The 20,845-nt window shown below is 41.3% G+C and overlaps 3 protein-coding genes across 3 annotated transcripts; 2 read left to right on the forward strand and 1 right to left on the reverse strand.

Annotated features, from left to right (window-relative positions):
• Window positions 1-2,192: 2,192 nt before the first annotated feature.
• On the forward strand, window positions 2,193-9,647 carry LOC308136009 (fibroblast growth factor 4B-like; the record flags this gene model as incomplete). The annotated part of the gene is made up of 3 exons (XM_080504199.1): window positions 2,193-2,538; window positions 3,179-3,282; window positions 5,961-9,647. The coding sequence occupies 3 exons, from the start codon at window positions 2,193-2,195 to the stop codon at window positions 6,135-6,137; spliced, it is 627 nt and encodes a 208-aa protein (XP_080360325.1). The 3' UTR covers window positions 6,138-9,647.
• Window positions 9,648-12,060: 2,413 nt separating this feature from the next.
• On the forward strand, window positions 12,061-13,275 carry LOC308136441 (fibroblast growth factor 23-like; the record flags this gene model as incomplete). The annotated part of the gene is made up of 3 exons (XM_080504778.1): window positions 12,061-12,244; window positions 12,645-12,748; window positions 12,880-13,275. The coding sequence occupies 3 exons, from the start codon at window positions 12,061-12,063 to the stop codon at window positions 13,273-13,275; spliced, it is 684 nt and encodes a 227-aa protein (XP_080360904.1).
• Window positions 13,276-15,673: 2,398 nt separating this feature from the next.
• tigara (TP53 induced glycolysis regulatory phosphatase a) lies at window positions 15,674-20,608 on the reverse strand. The gene is given in 8 exon segments (XM_080505178.1): window positions 15,674-17,285; window positions 18,748-18,848; window positions 18,851-18,857; window positions 18,927-19,004; window positions 19,256-19,366; window positions 19,368-19,378; window positions 19,505-19,542; window positions 20,526-20,608. Coding segments are annotated over 8 exon segments (816 nt in total). The 5' UTR covers window positions 20,600-20,608; the 3' UTR covers window positions 15,674-16,889.
• Between the last annotated feature and the right edge of the window lie 237 nt (window positions 20,609-20,845).

Genomic DNA, 20,845 nt, shown 5'->3' on the forward strand with positions numbered 1-20,845 from the left:
TTGTCAATAAACTCTTGTGTTTCAGTCATTTTATAAAAGATACTGACAAATACATGTCTCTTGAATATCTTTGAAATGTTTCTTTTTTTTCATTTATTTCTCCATCATAACAAACTGAAAAGTTGCAAGCATTGTGGAAAATGCAATGGTCATAATTGTAGCTCACTAATAACATTAGAAAGAATCCTCGGATTTTATGAAATATTAACATTTTTTAAAATGATGTATAATAGATTTTGATGGTTTTTATCTATGTATCACTTCTATAGGCAAATTTATAGTCACTAAAAGCCTGTTGTTGGAATGACAGTAAACTTTAGTACTTGGGCAAAACAGAAAGAACATGGAAACTCCACATAGAAAAGCCCACTCAACCAGAGTCGAACCGTTGATATTTAAGAATAAAAACAGGATGCTGTTTAAGTAAAGAGAGTAATAATATTCATATATATTGGAGTTGACCTGCTGTGACCCCATTTTGGCGGAGTAAACGTTGGAGACTTTTTTAACAAAAACAACTTTACATTTCAATTTGGTGTATTTGGTTGATCTGGAGGACATGAACAAAGAGAAATATTAACTTTTGGCCTGTGAGAAGTCATAACAAAGAAGTGGCTGAAGAGGGAGGATTGATATTGGACACAATGTCGTTGTGATGGAAATAATTACTTTCCATCAAAAATGAATCACGTGTGTCGACTGTCAGACTGGACTTCCGGTAATATTTGTAAAGTAAATTACCCTTCAACAAATCTATTGAAGTTAACTTATTCATATTGGGTTTTTTTTAAGATAAACCGAGGAAAACAAAGTTGAGAAGTTGAGTTGCCCATATTTGAACTTCAAATACGTAATTAGTATCTTCTTGTGTTTTAACGTGACCAGTATTTCTAAGGGTTGTTCCACAGGCTGTAAAATCCCCGAAGCTCCAGAGGAGTATTTGAAATTAACTTGGAAATGGTGCCATCCTTTGGAAATCTCGAGGAACTGATGTGTGCAGAAGGCGCGCCGGTGCGCAACTGCGAGGGCCTCGCTGACGCATGGGCACGCTGCTGCTGCTGCTGGCATTATCTATTACATGGAAAAGACGATAGGCTTTCATCTTACAGGGAATGGCATGCTGGCAATGTGTGCCATTTCACGACGGGCCTCTCCAGTTCCCCTCCCCTCTGGCAGTTCTCACGAAACGCACGGGTTACAGCGCACGTATAAAAATATGACATGATTAAAATGTCAGTGCGGGCCTCCGTTAACCCGGACGCGTCTTGGAGCTACGCGGCGGGACTTTGCGTCTTGCTCAAGGACGCGTCAAAAGGGGCGGATGCTTAGGGGGGAGGGGGGAGGGGGGGGGGGGTCTTGAACCCTGATCTTTGCGGGTGGCTGGCGGCGGGCGCCCTGCTGGCTCCCAGCTCCAGCTGACATGTCAGTTTAGACACAGGAAAACAATAATTTACTGGGAAAAGTTCTTGAACGGCGCAGCGGCGGCAGAAAAAAGTGGGGACCACAAGGGCCCTGTCATTGCTCTCCGGTGACAAGTGGGCCTGTTTTTACACCTTCCTTCTAAATAAGGAAGCGGCCTGACAGACATATGACCACCGACCCAATTTGGGAGCAGCCCGAGTGCCCCATTGCGTCCTGATCGCCACCAATAAGCTTTCTTCCCTCAGTCCAGCAGTGACAGGAGGCTGTTCCCTCTGCTGTCCGCACCCTCTCCGCCCTGTATCATCAGCCGTGAAGTCAGCATGATGTCATCCAGGGATGCGTAAGCCCTGGCAAGGTTGAAACAGGGTTTTTGGTGAGTGGTAGAGGATTTAGTCCAAACTCTTACCGAGATAGTGGAAAGGGAGAGAGAGAGAGACAGAGAGAGAGAGTGTGCGAGCGTGTGTGTGTGTGAGAGGGAGAGAGAGAGAGCGAGGGAGAGAGAGAGAGAGCGAGAGAGAGAGGCGCGGAGGAGCTGCAAAACATGGTAATCACCACCAACAACATCACCATCACCATCACCATCACCTCCAGCTCTGCCGCGCACTCTCCCGTCTCCTCTCATCCTCTGCGCCGGGACTTGCGCTTCATGCCCAAAGCCCTGATCTGCGCTCCAAAAATAACCCTCAGCCAGCATGCCGAAGGAAGCAAAACAAGAAGAGCGGTATTTTTAGGGTCATTAATTTCGACCACGTGGCCCGAAGGTAAACCGGATGGCCGTTGCGCAAAGGCTCCTCGTCAGTATGTCCTGCGAGGCCGGCACGCCGCACTGGACGCTGACCGCGGCGCTTCTCCTGGGCTTTCTGCTGGGGATCGTGTCAGCGTACCCGTTACCGAGCAGCAGGACGAATGCAACTTTGCTGGAGAAACGATGGGAGACCCTGTTCTCCCGCTCTGTGCTGGGGATCTCCGGGGAGAAACCGGAGCTGAACTGGGAGAGTGACTATCTGCTGGGCATCAAAAGAGTGCGGAGGCTCTACTGCAACGTGGGCATCGGGTTTCACCTTCAGATCCTCCCCGACGGCAGGATAAACGGTGTACATAATGAAAACCAGTACAGTGAGTTATATACCTCCACCGATGTAATGCAATAGACATGAAAAGAGAGGCACAGTCAATAAGCATGGGTCTGTCTTGCCCCTCTATTAATTTGCATGATGATATCTCATCCGACTCAGAGGGAGAATTGAATTGCTTCCGCGTCAAAGACAAATCTATTAAAAACAAGTATCCATCAGTGCTGAACACCCCTCTTTCTACCCCCCCATCCCCCTCCTCCTCCTCCTCTTCCTCCTCCCCAAGCTCAACCATGTCATGAATGTATGGACGCTTTTAGACACAACTTATTTTTACGCAGCCCTGTGAGGGCGGTCCAAAGACCAATAGCCGTGCACGTCAACGCAATTATACTGCAATTATATGCAATAACCAGAATGCGCTTAATTGACGCGCCTGGATGCAAATGTAAGATGGAGTGAAAGATGCAGAACAAAGGCTCGGCATGCTGCGCAGCAACCTGCAAGGTTACACCCATAGACGCAGAGAAAAAGCACAATGCTCCAGTCACCATGATAAAACACTGAATTATCCTGGATGCTCGGTTGGTATTTGATTTATTCATTTTTCTTCTTCTTCTTCTTCTTGTCTCTCTTTCTCTCTCTCCCCCCCTCTGATGTGATCACTCTTTGTCCTGTGTCAGGTCTAATAGAAATCTCTACGGTGGAGAGAGGAGTGGTGAGCCTATACGGGGTGAGGAGTGAGTTATTTGTCGCAATGAACAGCCGTGGGAGGTTATACGGAACGGTAGGTATGCACAGTATTTCATTTATTGCCCAGCAGTGGCAGTTAATTGAAACGTGAAATTGGGAGGCGCTTTTAAGCTCGATGCGCCTTTCTTTTTATTCTTTTTTTTTTTTTTTTTTGTATCAGGACTCCGCCAGCAGGGGGTCTGCGCATTATGTCCAAAGAAACACATATTTCCATCAGGAATTTGAAAAGCTCTATTTAAAGCGAGTGGCTTGTTGGCCTGTGGGTAAATAATGATGAGGTTAACAGATGCAGCGCTCCAGTGTGTGTGTGTGTGTGTGTGTGTGTGTGTGTGTGTGTGTGTGTGTGTGTGTGTGTGTGTGTGTGTGTGTGTGTGTGTGTGTGTGTGTGTGTGTGTGTGTGTGTGTGTGCGTGCGTGTGTGTGTGTGTGTGTGTGTGTGTGTGGGAGGGGAAACCCCCTTGACGCCAAGAAAACCTGTCAGCAGGGCTGGAAATCGATTTAAATGGCAAAGTGCTTATTGCGCAGGGCAGCGCGCAGCTCGCATCACACACACGCTCACACACACCACGCGCACACACAGGCTGACAGGCAAAATACTGAATTCCTCTCCAACTCATCACGCACAAGCTAATCTAAAAAGATATGACAATTCAATGTCTGTTTGATGTCCTTATACAGTGTGGTATAACGGCTTCATTTTGATTCTTTATGGTTTCTCTCAGCTTTTATCTTTCAACAAACAGCTGTTTTAAGAAACCAACACATTGGTATGGGTTTAAAACAACATGATGGTTGAATTAGTTTTACTTTACAAGAGGTGATCAGCATCATTAAGTCAATAAATCACTTCGGTTGTTAGTTGAAATATGCTTGAGGCATCCAGAACTAATGAATAGATTGTGCGACAAGGCTTCACACTCCAATCATATATTAATGCTCCTTTCAGCACTTAAGTTTCATTTAATTTTTACATATTTGCTTATTTATTTCATTTCAGTTGAGCATTCCTGTTTCCATCTCATTGAATGCGTTTGACCAGAGTTTCAGTGTCACATTCACTTTTTTCACATTTTCATCCATCTTGTGGGCTTTAATCACTACAAGACCTTTATTAATACTTTCTCAGGCTCACAATGTAAGGCCCCACATTTGCTTGTCTTCATTGTTTTGTTTCATGAATGTTTTTAGAGGAAAACTAATGTGTTGCAGTTAGTTTGGATGACAGAAAGACAAATGTTCCTGTGATATTATTCTTTATGTAACCTTGTGCTCGATGTGCATTTCTACTTGTGGTGTATCTTGTCGTATCAACCAACATAATCATATTGCATATGTGTTGGTGTAATGTGAAATATATATATTGGTGTTATTATTGCTGTTTGAGCTTATAATGAACCTGTCGTGGCTGCATTTGCAAAGTTAGAAAATGACTGCAACAACAATCCATGAAATGTGAAACTTACTTTTAATGGGTGTTTTGACACAATCTCTCCACAGAAAGTTGATATTTCCACAGGGACATTTGTAATGAAATCTGTAATTGGGTCACAAATCAATGAAAAAGAAGCAGTTAAGACTAATAGATGCACACACTCAACATCATGGGATGACTTGCTGTTAACGTACGAAGGACATTATCGGTCAGCTCTCATTATTTTAATGTCCGAGGTGACGGAGGAGAGAAATGTTGTGCTGACACACGGCTGCCGGTTCGCTTGTTGTGGCACACATATTTGGCAGACAGATTGTTATCTGCTCGTGAGTGATGAAGTGTTAGCTTGAGAGCAGGCTGATGATCTGATAAGTGATTGAATTCGGACACACGGTCTCCCAGAGAGAGCGTGAGCTCTGCTGTTGTCGTGCCTGTCATGCCTCACACATGTAACTCTGAGTTTAAATCAAAAATGTTGGGGGTTTTTTCCACCCTCTTCTCCGTGAATTTGTTCCACATTTATTACATCTCTTATTATTATTTGGTGATCACTTTGTCCGTGTTAAATCTTGGCAGGTATTCTTGTTCTGAGCAACATTTGGTAACTTCAAATGTCTTCAACTGTGTTTGGTTGAATCAGTCACCATCCAGCATTAATACTCTCATACCTTTTGCACCCTTTCATCTTCATTTTGACCAGAAATGTACTCAGCTGCTAAATCAACATCACACATTGTCTTGTCCCCCCTCCAATGTATTTCTATAAAGAATGTAAACAACTTCAGACCCCCCCCCAAAAAAAAACAAACAGGTTTTTGTGTTTCATTTTCAATTATTCCATCTCATATCTGTTTGCTAAATGTGCAGCAGCAACATGTTGAGTTCAGCATCCAGGAAAACATAAGAACAAGGTGAAAATGTGGATCTCAGGCCCAAACATTTTCTCCAAGTTTGGCTCATATGAACTAATCCCATACATCTTTTAATTTATTGGAGTTAGGGTTAGTTTTCAGTTTCCAAGCAGAAGCTGAAAGCAAAGGTTTGCTTTCTGAAGGTTTTGGGAGTCAATTGTTCATTAGATTGACAAAGTAATATGACAGTAACACGCCAAACACCCATTTAGCAAGACAGCTGAATTAAGGGAGACAATTAGAGGTTACTCAAGTGTTACTTCTCCAGACAGTAAAGATTGTCAAGTTATTTATTTTTTCCACATCCAGTAACTTCATACCATCAAACTACTGTTCCTTCTTTCTAACTCGTCTCCTGTTGTTCTCTCAGACAGTCTTCCATGACGAGTGCAAGTTCAAGGAGAGCATGCTCCCGAACAACTACAACGCCTACGAGTCCCTGGTTTACCGAGGATACTACGTGGCACTCAGCAAGCACGGCCGCGTGAAGAGGGGCAACAAGGCCACGACCGCCATGACTGTAACGCACTTCCTACCCCGAATATGATGATCGGATACTGGCAATAACAAACTTATTTGCACATGTGGATTATTTCCCAGGTAACACGAATACCGTATACGTACGTACAAACGCAAAAGACAACATGGACTGTAAAAGGAAGAATACACAGTTATATCTGATAGTATTTATTCAGACTTTATATGTATATTTGGGTAGCTTACTTTGTATTAGGAAATGATGGAAACGCCATCCTTTGCTGCTTTTATGATTTTCATCCTTTTGTGATTTGACGGGGATGGAGAGACGTCGGTTTTTAATGGGTGCTTGCTGGATTTGGTTGAATATTTGCCCTGTCAGTAGATGACTGTTCATCTTTTGTTTTTTTGGGGGAGGATGAAATGGATACATTATTACCTCAAAGCACCATATCCTGAGAAGGAAATGCAGAAAAAGAGAAACGTCTGCATGAAATTTCTAAACAGAAGAATGCCTGTTTACTTAAGATGTTTCTTTTGTTGTTGTCATCAAATACTTTTTTTTTTTTTTTTTTTACTTTTTACCCAAGTTTAATTGTCTCTGTTACTGTCAGGGCAACTAGAGCACTTGCTAATATGGTGGGTTTTTTTTTTTTTTTTTTCTTGCTTCGTCATGAGGTGGCGGTGCCTTGAATTCCTTCTCATGGCTCCTTTACCCTCGCATGTGAGAAACGTGGTGCTCGAGTCAGAAATAGGAATGATGCGCAAGTCATCACTCCCTCGGACACCACTGGGAGGGAGGCTTCAGCCCAATTCCTGGAGGGCCGGAGGTTTCTCCACTTTATTTTGCTTCCAGAATTAGATCAATTTAGTAATGGAGACTCTATGCTGCACAGAACTCAGTGGAGCCTCTTGATAACTATCATGGGAAGCTAGATTTAGAGTCAGCACTCGATCTACCCGCCCCGTCACGTCCAAGGGAGCTTTGACAATCCTAAGTTTGATTTTAATTTAGTTTTTTTTTTCTTTACACAGGTTTTTTTTGTACACGGATCATCAGGCCAGATTGAGAGTGTGAATGTGTGTTCGGGTGCATTTATGTGAAAGTGCTTTGTTTTGTTCTGAGTTTCTATTTTTGTTTTCCATTTGGCAGGGGTTAACTGGTTGTTCTGAAGTTAGCAGAATATCACAGACCTGACAGTATAAAGAAAAGCTGCTCTCCACTTGTATGTCACACTGAGCTGACCTGAGCATCTGGTTTCTAGACTCTCACTAATTTATTCAATTTGTTCTTCAGAGGGTTCGTAGCAAATAAGATGACGGCACCTGTATGTGTGCAGAATCAAAGAGATGTACGGTTCGTTAATTCACTGTTGAGGTTTGTAAATGAAACATTTTACTAACTCAAAATACTGACATGAATAGATGAAGCTCTTTTATTTATCCCAGATCATTAAGCTATTAATGCATGGGTTGGATTGGTCGCTGCGTTGCAGTGGGGCTTGTCGTGAAGGAAAACAATACGAGCGAACCAAAGGGGTTGTGTTAGTGATACCCATTCAGGGCTCTGTGTATGCATCACATCATACTTGAACTCAGCAACTGCTCACGCTCCTCATGCAGTCACTGTAACTCTCCTCGGTGGAAACGGGCCGAAAGCAAACAAAGTAGAGGGCGGCAGAGGTGGAATGACAGAGGAGTTTGAATGGCACTTGGCATGTGGCACTGATTGTTTGCTTAACTCAGAGAGGATGTGGATAATGTCGGGGCAAAATACCTGAGCGCTGGTCGACGTCAGACAAGGACGGTCGCTGCAGGAGCCCGAGAATCTTGTGCATCTGAGCCATTTTTGTAGCGAGGTCAGAGATGAGTTTCTGCATTTCTCATGGAGGTGATTCTTCATCTCTGGTCCATTGCAAAGACTGTTGCACTTCTGAGAGAGAGAGAGAGAGAGAGAGCGAGCGAGAGAGAGAGCGAGCGAGAGAGAGAGAAAAGACGTGGATGGTTGTCTTTCAATGTGCAATTCTCTCGAGCAAAGTCTTTTAAATGCTGGAATGAGATGCAATTAAGCTGGATTTTAACTTATTTTAATACTTGACCTGCAATATTCTGCACGTAGCAACCTGGCAGTGTGAGGCCAGCCTTGGTGAAAACCGATGATCGCGTATGAAAATATTGATCATATTTCACCTCACGCCCTTTCTGACATTACTGTAACACACAGACAAAAATGTCTGTGAGCCATGGTTTTACGTGCCCTTTAAGCTCCGGCGTCTGTCTAGTAGCAGAGACGAATGTGCAGCATGGAGTCAAAGTGTGTATGTGCGTGCGCGCGCGCGCGCGCGTGTGTGTGTCCGCCTGAACACGCTCCTCATGTTCCGTTACTGCCAAAAAAGTGACAGCAGAGCTGGTATCAGATCGATTTACCTTGAGTCAGGAATAGCGGGGCATTGTTTGACCGTACAGGCAGGTAGATGCACTGTGGCAGAGATGGGGAGATGGAGGCCGAGGGCGTCGGCTTGGGTGTGGAGCTGGCAGTCATGTAGCGTACGGAGAAACAAAACAAAAAGAAACAACAACAACAACAACAACAACAACAACAACAACAACAACAACAAAAATAATCAAATGCTTCCAGGAGAGGGATGCTTCAGTTCACCAGGCTGTCTGCTGGACTGAATACTGTGAAGACAGCATCTCGAGTCTCCCCAGCTGTTCGAGCGTCTCCTTATTTTGACTGATCATCATATTACTCTGATGGGGGGAAAAATGATCACTTGTAGCTTTTTTTTTCTTAGCTAAGGAGTCGGTTTGGAGAGATATATTTGCTGATTTATGAAAACATACACAAGGTGCAACTTTTTCTTTTTTTTTTTAAGGGAGTGCAATGTACTGAGCAGGAGTAGGCTGACCTGCGTGATTTAATGTATTATTATTATTATTATTATTATTTAAATTTTTTCGATGATGTGTTAATCAGCTGTATGTCTTTTCTGATTTATTGCGGCATGTTTCAGAGGACACTGTCAGCCCAGCAGCGATTTGAGTTTGCAGGATGGGAATTGTAAAGACACAATGGCTCCTCATACTGTGAAAGGGACACCTTATGTTGTGGGTAATAAATTGTTCACGCTAAAAAAAACAAAACAAACAACAAAACAAAACAAACAAAGAAAGAAGAAAAACTAAACAAACCTGAGCACTGTTACAAACTGTACGACTTCTGCATGACTATTTTGGGGCAGAATAAAAAGTTGTGTGGTGTAGCAAGAAAATATCCCCCATACTTCCTTAATTCCTCATCATGCATGCAGAGTTCTGAATGGACTGAGTATGTCCCCCCCCCCCCCCCCCCCCCCCCCTCCAATTTGAGGATCCAGTGTCTGGATTTTGCCATTGTGCTTATTCTTACCTGTTCAGCTGGTTTTTTTTAAATGTGTTGGTTCACAGGGAGCTGGAGGTCTGTGGGCAGAGCTGGGATCAGATTTGTGTGCGTGAGTGTGTGTGTCCCTGTGTGCCGACAGGCCTTTGTGTTTCTCTCTCAGTTTTCTATTCCTGCACTGAGGGGAGAGTGCTTCCTCTGAGTCCCCCCAAACCCCCACCCCCTCCTCTTTTTTAACATATACCTCACCTTCTGCCTTAGTTCCGATTATTGAAATGATTGTAAATTAGTTTGAAACAACAGACTTCTCCAATCATTTGTTTCTGAAAAAAAAAATGATGACGAGTAAGTAAAATACTATATTACAAATGGTTTTCCTTTTATTTTTGTACGTATGTGCTGTGCACAGCAGTCAACTGTATTCCTGAGACAATAATAAAAGAAGTTTTGTAAAATCTGTGGTGGCTGAATCCTTTAAAAGTGCATGTTTTTGGTTACTTTCTACTAAATTAAACTATTATGTGAGACGGACTTCCATCCGTGCATTTTCTCGCACACACGCGTACACAAACGCACGCACGCACGATGACGTACACTTATTTAAATCACTCCTGAAAGAAGAGTCACGAGCTGTGGAGAAAACCTACACTGTATAACTAATAAGTGGGTATGTGGCGCCATCTTCTGGGTCAGTGGAAGTACTACATTTCAGAATGCAAAACAAAAGGAGCAGAAACTGAAACAGAAACTTTCAAATTTCAAACGATTACTTGATTAATCCTTCAAAGTTTCTTCAAGAGAGGTGAGTTATTAAATCCATACGACTGTAAATAAATTTCAAGAGGGAACATTGATACTGAAGCACTAAAATTGAACTCATCAATAATGATGATGATACAACTGTAAATCGTTATAAAAATGTAACTTCTTTATATTATCCATAATAAATCTTCAACTGTTGTTTTGTCATTGTTGCCCAATTTAGCTGTACAGTACACTACATCATGAACCCTTAATAACTCTCATAACACTCAACCTGTTCTTTCTGACTCGCGAGGATAGTTTGTACAGGATTTTAAATGATTTTTGGATTCTGGTTACGTTGAAAGTTTTCAACATGAACACGAAATTTTGAAAGAAGGAAATGAAAGACATTCCTTTTAAATATGAATCTGAAACTGCGTATTTCCACATCTTAAGTTCAAAACTACATCATTAAAGAAAGGCAAACTGAATGAGTTGCAGTGATTTACTTTTGTCTGGGATGACTGATCTGCTTTGACTTGAACTTGAATTTTCTCTAGTATCTGTTCCCTGGAGTCTGGTATTCATAGACATCATTTCCATAAATGTTGCTGTGTGAAATCAAAATTGTTGCTGTAATATGCACATAGATGTTTAGATGGCTGATCAAACAAAGAAATAAAAAAGTAGCTTCATCAGATGTAAACTTGTAATCGCCATCATCGACGGTAAAAATGGGAGAGCTGGGAAGTGATGCATAGAGGAGATTGGGTCCCAGTTTTCCATCAGCAATTACAGGATGTGAAAATGTGCTGAAAGATAGTGACAGCAGCGGAAGTGTGTATAGTTAATTAATAAGCAAAGTGTGAATCATTCTCCTTGGATGACAATCAGCTTGTGTGACGCAGCAGAAACTGAAGCATCCCAGTTTTAACTGTGATGAGGGTAAAGTCCTGTATAGTTTGGAACCATATAAGAAGCTTATTTCCCTTTGATTATTTTAATATTTAAGCTTTGTTTCTTTAAAGGTTCTGCCTGTAGGTGTAGATTGTATTTTCAAGGCAATACAACCCAACATTTGTCTGTATTTGCATTTAATTCATTTCAATTTGTGTCATAAAATAACAGATCATAGGGGTAAGAAAATGTTTCCTTACCTTTTTATTTTTATTTATTTATTTATTTTTAGATTTTAAGGATACATATGTCATTAAACCTCCTATTTAGGTTTAATCTTCACATCAGGGTTTCCTCAAACTATGACTGACATTTTCTTCCCAAACTGTGAACCTGAACAAGCTCACAGAACTCAAAGCTTTTTGTGGAGCAGATTACACAAGAATATTTAAGTGATGTTGTTAAGTGTTTTAAGTTAATATAAAATCAATTATCTCAATATTATCTTTTATTCTTGTGTGATCTGTTACACAAAAGATTTTGAGTTCTGTGAGCTTGTTTGGGTTTACAGTGTAGATACAAAAAAACCCAAAAAGTTATTATTTGCTTGTATTTCCCACCACATTGTCTCCCCTCAGAGGAATTCCACAGGGGGGGAAAAAAACCAGCTCAGGCTCTGTGTCATTTTGGTAAATGAGTTAGCCAGTTTATTGACCCTCTTGTTTAAGTAGACCTGTTGGACTTTCTCCTCCTCCAGTAGCTGCACACACACACACACACACACACACACACACACACACACACACACACACACACACACACATACACACACACACACACACACACACACACACACACACACACACACACACACACACACACACACACACACACACACACACACACACACACAACACACACACCGCCCGGAGCATTGGAGCTTTCAGAGAGCACTTCATCCCCATTGATCATGCACCCGGCTTTCTTCTCACTCACCCTGATCGCTCTGCATGTGTTTGCGCCGGTGAATTGTGCGCCCAGGCTCCGGGACCCAGAGCTGCTGCCCCAGCATCAGCAGGGGACACACACACACACTTCAGCTGCTGCGAGACGCACACACTTGAATGGGTCAGTGAGGCAGGGCAGAAACTTGGGTGAGTCTGCTTGGATTCATGCAAACTGAATTTCTTTTCCTCATCGCTTTAAAGAATCACAAAAAAAAACAAACCTGTGTGAACAGAATACTTATTTGGATTATTTAAAAAATGTTGGGATTTCTTTGGTTATTCAGCATAAAAAATACATTCTTTCCTGCAATTTAGGTTGTAAAATAAGAGTATCTATTGTTTTTAAGTACTTTTTCAGTTATAAAGTTAATATAAAGCAAGTTTTCCAAGTCATCTGAGCAAACAAATACGTTTTTTGGCAACTCGTCAAAGTCTTTATTTTGTTTGTGTGTAAAACTAATCTAAATGAATGCTTTTAGGTTTCCCCTTTATTTTTGTCAAAAACTACTGATGAGACACTTTAATGTTCCTTTTTTTTTGCCAACAGCCATTTTGCCAAAGAGAACAGCTACAAACAAGTTTGTGTCAATATTTGATTTGAGAAGAAAGCGATTTCTGTGTATGGACTTTAAAGGGGAGCTCTACAACTCTGTGAGTATTTTATGTGCTTTTTTTGTCATCTTTTTTGAACTTATCGTATCCAAATGAGTTATTTTAATTAGTTCAAGTAAAAAAAAGAAAGAAGACAACAACAGTTTGTATTCTTTTTCTGTGTCAAACAGAGGCAGGGGGACAGAGACGACTGTCTTTTCCTGCGCTTACGGTTGGCAGACCACCAAGAAGTGTTTTACTCAACAAGCAACAGGCGGCTGCTCAAACCGGGGCCGGAGGAGCCGAGGCGGGCTCAGCGGGAGCCGCCTGAACGGCCCCCAGCCTACATGGAGACGCTCGTGATCCCACTGATAAAGAGGAAGAGAAGAAGCGAGGAGGTGAATCCCTCCGATCCTTTGAGAACAGAGTCCCATCCCTCGCTGGCTGTGAAGGATGCAGATCAGCCTGAACAGGACCAGACAGGCGCCGTCTCCAAGGAGACCGTCGCCTATTGTGACGACCCCTTGCGGGTGTTGCGGACCAACGCGCCCGGCAGTCCCATCCAAGACCTGGCAAGGCAGGACTAAGACAGAACTTTGAGTTTTTGTGAGTGAGAAGGGTGGGGGGTGCACGATAACTACCCGTACAGATGATTATCGGCCCGATATTAGATAAAAAAAAATAAAAATTAAGCCACACAAGTCCTATAATGAAACTGTTCGTCATAAATCACCAACATTGCCTTGATTTCACTCATTTTCAGGCCGTTTGTTTGCCCTGTGTCGCTGCCGCCTGATGTCGTCGAGTGCTTTCCGTCTTATAAGACATAAAAATGGCGCCGCCATCACGTTTGTGGCCGTTTTTCTGATAAAAGACTACGAGTGCAGTGTGCAATAAATGTTTAGCCGAAGTGCCAAGAGCGGGGTAAAAAGTCTTCTAGTTTCAACACGTCTTTACCTCAGGTGTGCACGCAAGCTATTAAAAATGTCATTAGTTATCGGTGCCAACGTTGGTTATCTGTATCGGTGGGGAAATAAAAGCTATCACGCTTCCCCGGGTGAAAAGTCAAGAGGGGCTACAAGTCTTCATGTGTGGGGATTGGTGCTTCTGGGTGACGCTGCAGTTTGTTTGAAAAACACACCGACCAAGAGGCGGAAAAGTCACAGTGACGTAAGAGACCCATCTGTTCTTTTATGTAAATGCGACAAAACTTCAAAGACAAAAATAGAAAAGAAAAAAAAACAACCCTTAAAAACTTTTTTTATTTCTTAATGAACTCACCCGGCTTGGTTCTCCTTATTTAGGTTGCATCACAGCAGCTTTGTGGCGGTTTTCTGTTTGAATAGCGGAGGAAAGATGAGTTTGTTCCCAGTGTCCTGTTGTCCTTTCACCTCTTTGCCCAGTTAAATTTTAATCGCCGGGCCAGATGTGGCAATGTTTGTTCAGCATATGTAAAAATGTATGATCTGTAAGTAATTCTGAATATTTGCACATACATGAGCTGGAAAGTGAATACTCTTGTAGCTGTGAGCAATAACTTTTAAACATGATCGTAATATGTCAGGTGCTGGACACCAATAGTCACAGCAATGAGAAAGAAAAAAAAAAAAGGTGTTTATTTATTGAAATGTGTGATGTGACTTTCTTCCCAACCTGCTGTTTTATTATTTATATATTTCACGCTGTGCTGTTTCTGATATGATGAAAAATAAATTAACTCTGTTGATGTATTTTTGTTTGTCTTTTTTTTTTTTTTTTTTTTTAGAAATTGGTAGCTGAAAAAGCTTGTGTGCAGAATACACACATTTCTCGTTAGCGAAACAACTTACCAAACAACTGAAATGTTGTCCTTGAAAGGATTTTGCTGTTTTTGGATTCTTGCATCACAATTCTCCACTTCAATAGGCACTACTAGACAAACAAAATTAGCATTACATTCAATGACAGAAGTTGCGTGAACCTGAAAAATGGCCTAAAATGATGTAATGGTAGCCCACTATCTAATGTCTGACAAAGAATTTGGCAAATAATTGAATAAATAAATATCCATTATGAACATATCTAGGAGAGAGTCCACTCTATATCTACTATATCTATTTTTGCCAAGCAGAAATCTTTCAAAAATATTCAGTCCTATTTATGTAATACTACTTTACGGCCTCAATACACATTTTCAAGTAAATGTTGTTATGATAGTGACTCAAATATTAATGATTCTAGTGCCAAGTTAGTGCATACTGACTTTATTACATAATGGCTAAAATTATTGTGATTATTGGTACGTTTAACATTGTTGGCCACTTTCAACACTGGTGTAAAATAGATTCCTGAATCCAGAACAGTAATAGGGATGGCTGTGTTTCAATTGGTAGAGGTTGTTGGTTTGATTCCCCATTAGTGGCCTCAGGCAAAACACTGAAACCCAAGTTCTTGCCAATGGTGGCTGAGTGTCACCGTGTGTGAATGTGTATGTAAAAATGGGTGAATGTGACGGCATTAAGCGCTTTAAGGCTGCTTAAGTAATGAAAATGAGCCACATAAATAAAGTCTATATGTACTATAAAGACTTCTGTTCATTGCCTTCGCTGCCAAACAAACAAGACCAAGTCGACCACGTCGGCATTATGCACACAGCCAATTAGTTATGTAACTGGTAAATATTAGACCTGGTCAAATACTTTTCAGGCAGTTTCATAACAACAAAAGAACACAAAATACACAAAGAACCAAGCAAAACATCTGTTTTAATGCTTTTGTACGAATTGAATTTCAGGTAAAACTGCAAAACTGCCCTTCTCCCCCACACTGTGTAGCGAAGGAGACGCATGTTGCACATTCATTATGTTGAATATTTGAATACAACACATGGGCCGGTGACGTCCGTTTGTCCTTGTTGACTCAACTGTTAATTCGCAACAATGACAAAGTAACTCATTTCCGCAAAGTAAACACAGTTGCAGTTCACTTCTGTGTCTTTACATATAATCCATCAACTCCCACGGGATAAAAATAGAAACAGGGACTCATTAGAGCACAAAGCTGAACACATTTGCAGTAATGATCAGCCAGACGGGGACATGTGACGAAGACGTTTCCACTCAGTGCAGTTGACTTTTAAGGTTGAATGGAAGTGCGCAACAAATTGTATGCTGATGGTTTATTGACGATATTTATTAATTTAGGATAGGTTAAAATGTGATCAATGCTGTTTTACAAATAAAATGCAACAAATACATTTATTTCAACCCAGTGAAACAGATGTGTGACTTCTGCAACTTCCACAGTTAACTGTGACTCCTCACTCACGCAGAGTAGCATATTATACAATCAGTCTCTCTGCAACCCCTGAATCTGTTGAGTTTCTCATGGATTTACATCGTATTTCATCTGATTATTTAATCAGCACTACTATCCCATGAAAACATTGTCATGCCAGTATCATCACGAAGCAGAGAATTTACCATAAATAGGACATACTAAATGCTTAGGTGTCCATTTCGTATCAAATTTCCTGTCTTTTTATCTTCAGTTTTATTATATATTATATATAATGTTTATGATCACATACAGTGTTGCATGCTTTATATTGTGAAATCCAATAAAGTCGGTATAGAAGATGGATGGACGAAGGGATGCTAGTTATATATAAATAATACTGAGTGTGAGTTTCACCGGTGTTTCAACAGTCTTTGCAATAATGACTCATGTAGAAGAGGAGCTTAAAGTTCAAATAGTTTCCGTTGCAATAACAAATGAATTACATACCTGAATCACTGAAGGGATGACCTCCCCTCACTCAACATATGTGCAATACATTAAATGTGATATTTATCAACTTGCAATAATTCATCTTGTACAATCTATTATATGGTCAACTGAAGAAAAAGAAGAAAAAAAACACACACACGTGCTCAATTCCTTTTGTTTTTTTAATCCTTTTGTATAGGACATTCCTTGTTTTGTATAGTATTTTTCTTATTCTAATATTTGTCCTTGTCTTTTTTTCTCAATTTGTCCATAATTTTGCATCTTTTTATTTAGTACTGAATGGGACATAATTTCATTGTTCTTTAAGCACACTGACAATAAAAACTGATTCTGAAATATGCTGTTAAAAGCCATCACTGTCACTATATATCAAATAAAACCACGGAACTGAATTCTATATAAACATATTTTCAGTGGGGAATGATGACAGCTCCTACTGCTTCACATGATCCCCCCTGTGTGCAAACACACAGTGCATCCCTGACGGCACCAACCGCCCGTCCTTTTTTGTCATAGTTAGAATAAACCGGCACAAACCAGTGTTGGGACTTAAAGAAAAAGCATGCGCTTCGTCACAATCCTGTGGTAAACTGCAATGCAACTCATTCACAAAATATTGCATTGCCACGCGCATGTACGCCCCGTGGGTGACCACCAAAGCGTGGTGAGGGATGGAGACACCCCTGAGCCCGTCGTCTGCCTCCCCCTCCACAGGAGGAGAATCCAGCGTCTCGGATGTTTCCTCCTGATCACTTTCGATGTTGTGCGGCTGCTTCACCTCAATCTGCTGCAGCAGTTTCCCCATGAACATCTGGACTCTTTCCTTCACCTGAACAAAGCATGAATCTGTTAGAAGAGGGTGTTTTTTATTATTATTATTATTATTATTATTATTATTATTATTATTATTACTACTACTACTATTCCCTGCGTGCTGTTTTAAGTTAAAGGTTATTGTATTCAAAGCCGGTCAAACACAGTCAACAACCATCAGAAACGCATGTCGTCATTCAAAAGCCTTTTAACTCGTTTGGACAAACGTTGCGCCACATCTATGATTATCTGCGTCAAGATCATCATGTGATGTGGCCACAGGCTGTGACAAGGCATCTTTGAAATAGAACATCCTTTCTTCAGCCGCCGCCTCCCTCCCACGCAACCTCTCACTAAAACACCAAGCAGAGTGGTGACTTTTTAATCGGGGTAGTGACGAACACTCTGCAGTTGTTTGACAGTGGATGGGCATGTACTTTGACCCCCCCCCCGCCCCCCCCTCCTGATTTACACCCGGTGCCCTGGCAGATGCACGAGACATATAATCATGTGGATGCAACAAGGCCATGACGACCAGTCACATCCTTGGAAAGCTGCCGGCTGGCCAGGGAGTTGTGTTTTCTGCCATCTAGTGGAAAGGATTGTGCATTACAGCACTGGGGAATCGAAACGATTAAAAAAAAGGCTCATGAACAAAAACAATGAGAAATGCCAGGGACTATTACATTTGTTATACGTAATTGTTTGCTACGTGTAGCTTATTCCACAAACTGAAGGGAAACAATAAAAAAGGAAATTGAAGAACCTTTCAAAGTTTATCATAAAATAGTCAGGGTTTGGTCGCGCTTATCACCTTCCAGTTGGTGTCAATGCATTGATTTTTCTTAGAATTCAATGTGTTATGGATTGTGTTTGTTCTGAAAGTTCATTGACACAAGCCAAAATGTTCTTACTCAGTCTTACTTCTTACAGGCAGGATTGGTACTTGCACTGTAACAAAATGACTACTGAACAGTTGTGGCTCAGTTTTTTTCCCCAGCCAGCTTCCGGTTGGTAGTTCAATGTCCTGTCTTTCTCTGTGTATTTTTATCGGCGGCGGCGGGCATCAAGCACCTTGCATGGCAGCCATTGTAAACAGTAAGCTGAAGCAGTGGGCGTCGTTTTATTTATTGATGAGTATAACATCCTCTTATTGGGTCAAACAGAGCTTTTGAGGTCTGCAAATAGTGCAGGATGCATCAGCTAATTTTCAGAAAGGAGCAGGTTCATATCACCCCAGTGTCAGCCTCTCGCCATTGGCTCAAATGATAGCAGATATCTTTTTCAACCCTTTATCAGGCCCTTGCCTGTCTATATGTCGTATTAATTGATTCACACAAAACGGTCACACAATACATGTGCTAATATGTTCACTGAGATGGAAGGGTGAAGACATTCCATTATTTGGCGGGGATAATCCTTTCAACAATTTTCAAAAAAATGAGGAATGTAAGAATAAAAAAGAAATAGCAACTCACCTGCTCCTGAGTTTCTCCCTTTGGAGGAGTGAAGTTTGGAAGCGACTGACCAGCCGCCTTCGCCATCTCTCTCAGTTCCTTCACTGGCCGCCCTTCAGCGATCCAAAGCTCTGAAGCACACGAACCCACTGTGACCCTGGTCTGTTCATCAATGTGCACATCAAAAAAGATTCACTCACTCGCTCTTTCAGTAGAGGATCGCACACCATTTGTAAACTTGAACAACTGCTGTTGTGTTTGACAACTGCCTCAGCAGTCTGTAAGAAAACAGAAAGAGGCCGCTGTAATTGTACCATGAAGAAGAAGAAGTTTCATCAGTTTTTATATCATATTTCGTGGTGGAGGTCTGTTAGAAGTTACCCTGTAACCACTCCTATAAGTTACAAACTGCAGGAAAGAAATCAGAGAAAGTGTGAAGTGAAACATAAGAAACTATGAAGTGGATGTCATTTTGCTGTAATTTAGAGTAAAAAGCTTTCAGGACTGCTCATTTGGTGGAGGACTTGACCTGTTTGGCCCGTAGCATGTCACTGACAAACACATTGGTAAACTTGACGTCTTTCAGGTATCGGCCTGCAGCCTCGGCCTGCTGCAGCCCGACTTCAGACAATGGAGAATCCTATAGCCTGGCCTGGAGAGAGAGAGAGAGAGAGAGAGAGAGAGAGAGAGAGAGCACATAAAGGAGGAAAAAGAATCTTCAATCTAATTCTATTTAAGTCGGTTTTATACAAAATACATGAATTGAATTATATATTACCTTGTAGCAGTCCTTCTTTGTTGTATGACGTTTCTCCACTGAAGGAAATAAATTATTAGAGAAGCTCAGGGTGCCGGACTCAAAATGTAATAGTTTAGTTAAAGAAGTTTGCAAATCACACATTTTCATCAGAAATGTGTTGTGTCCTGCAAATGTTTATAACTTGTAAAAGTCGAGACACATTCATTTTGGTGGAAAGGTTTGATGTGATGGCAGCGCTAAAGAAAAGGTCAACTCACTCATAGGTTTCATTTTCAAGGGTGTATTTTATGTATTCAACACAAAAACTTCCAATTCAACAATTTTATGTAAATCCCTTTCTGGAGGCAAATATCCTTGGGGCCACATTGACCATTGTTTTTTCCCATCTCCACTTATTATTTTAGGTATTATTAAATAACAGTAAATAAAAAAAAATAAAAAAAACATTATGTACCTATAAGGCAGAACATTTGACTGCAGTCCAAGAGGTCTTTGGTTGAAATGCAGTGTCTTCCAGGATGGAATGAATGGAGAGAGTTCATAACCAATTAAATACAATGAAACAATGAAGATACTCAAGAAAAGTGAAGAACAAACGCTGTTCTTACTTTGACTTATGTTAATCTTGGCTGTTCATGTATCCTCTATATTGTCGATGAAGAATTAAGAACTTTTTTTTTTAATGCTTCAGCAATCCCACATCACATTCACCAAGAATGGATTAATGCAGCTGTATAACATGAGTTATTTCTGCACTTTTAATAAAGCCATTTGTGTTCTCTGTTGCCATTTAAAGCTTTAATAATTAAGCGTAGCGTTAGAGTGTGTAGAGTGAGCGTTGAAGTGACTCTGCACACAGCCATGTCTTTTTTTAACCAGTTACATAACTGTGTGGGGCACCTGTTGGAGGAGTGCACTCATTCATTGTGCACAAGTGTATAGATAACTACATTTCTTATTTAACCTTCACAACAAGGCTGCAGTTAACTTTAAGGTTAAAAGTCGGTCGCAAACGGTAGAAATAACAAATTTCACTTACTGTCGAACCAGGGTGAGCGCTAAAGTCAAAGTTCTCATGTTGTGAGAGTTTAAGACGGGACGAAGAAGCCGCATTTACTGAACTAAGAGAGAGAGAGAGAGAGAGAGAGAGAGAGAGAGAGAGAGAGAGAGAGAGAGAGAGAGAGAGAGAGAGAGAGAGAGAGAGAGAGAGAGAGAGAGAGAGAGAGAGAGAGAGAGAGAGAGAGAGAGAGAGAGAGAGAGAGGAGAGGAGAGAGAGAGAGGGGGGGGGGGGGGGGGGGGGGGGACTTGAGCCTACCAAAGGGAGCCCCCCCTCTGCAAAGTTGAAAAGTGCAAACGTGG

This window comes from Blennius ocellaris, assembly GCF_963422515.1.
Source record: "Blennius ocellaris genome assembly, chromosome: 11".
In the NCBI taxonomy this organism is placed as follows: Eukaryota; Metazoa; Chordata; class Actinopteri; order Blenniiformes; family Blenniidae; genus Blennius; species Blennius ocellaris.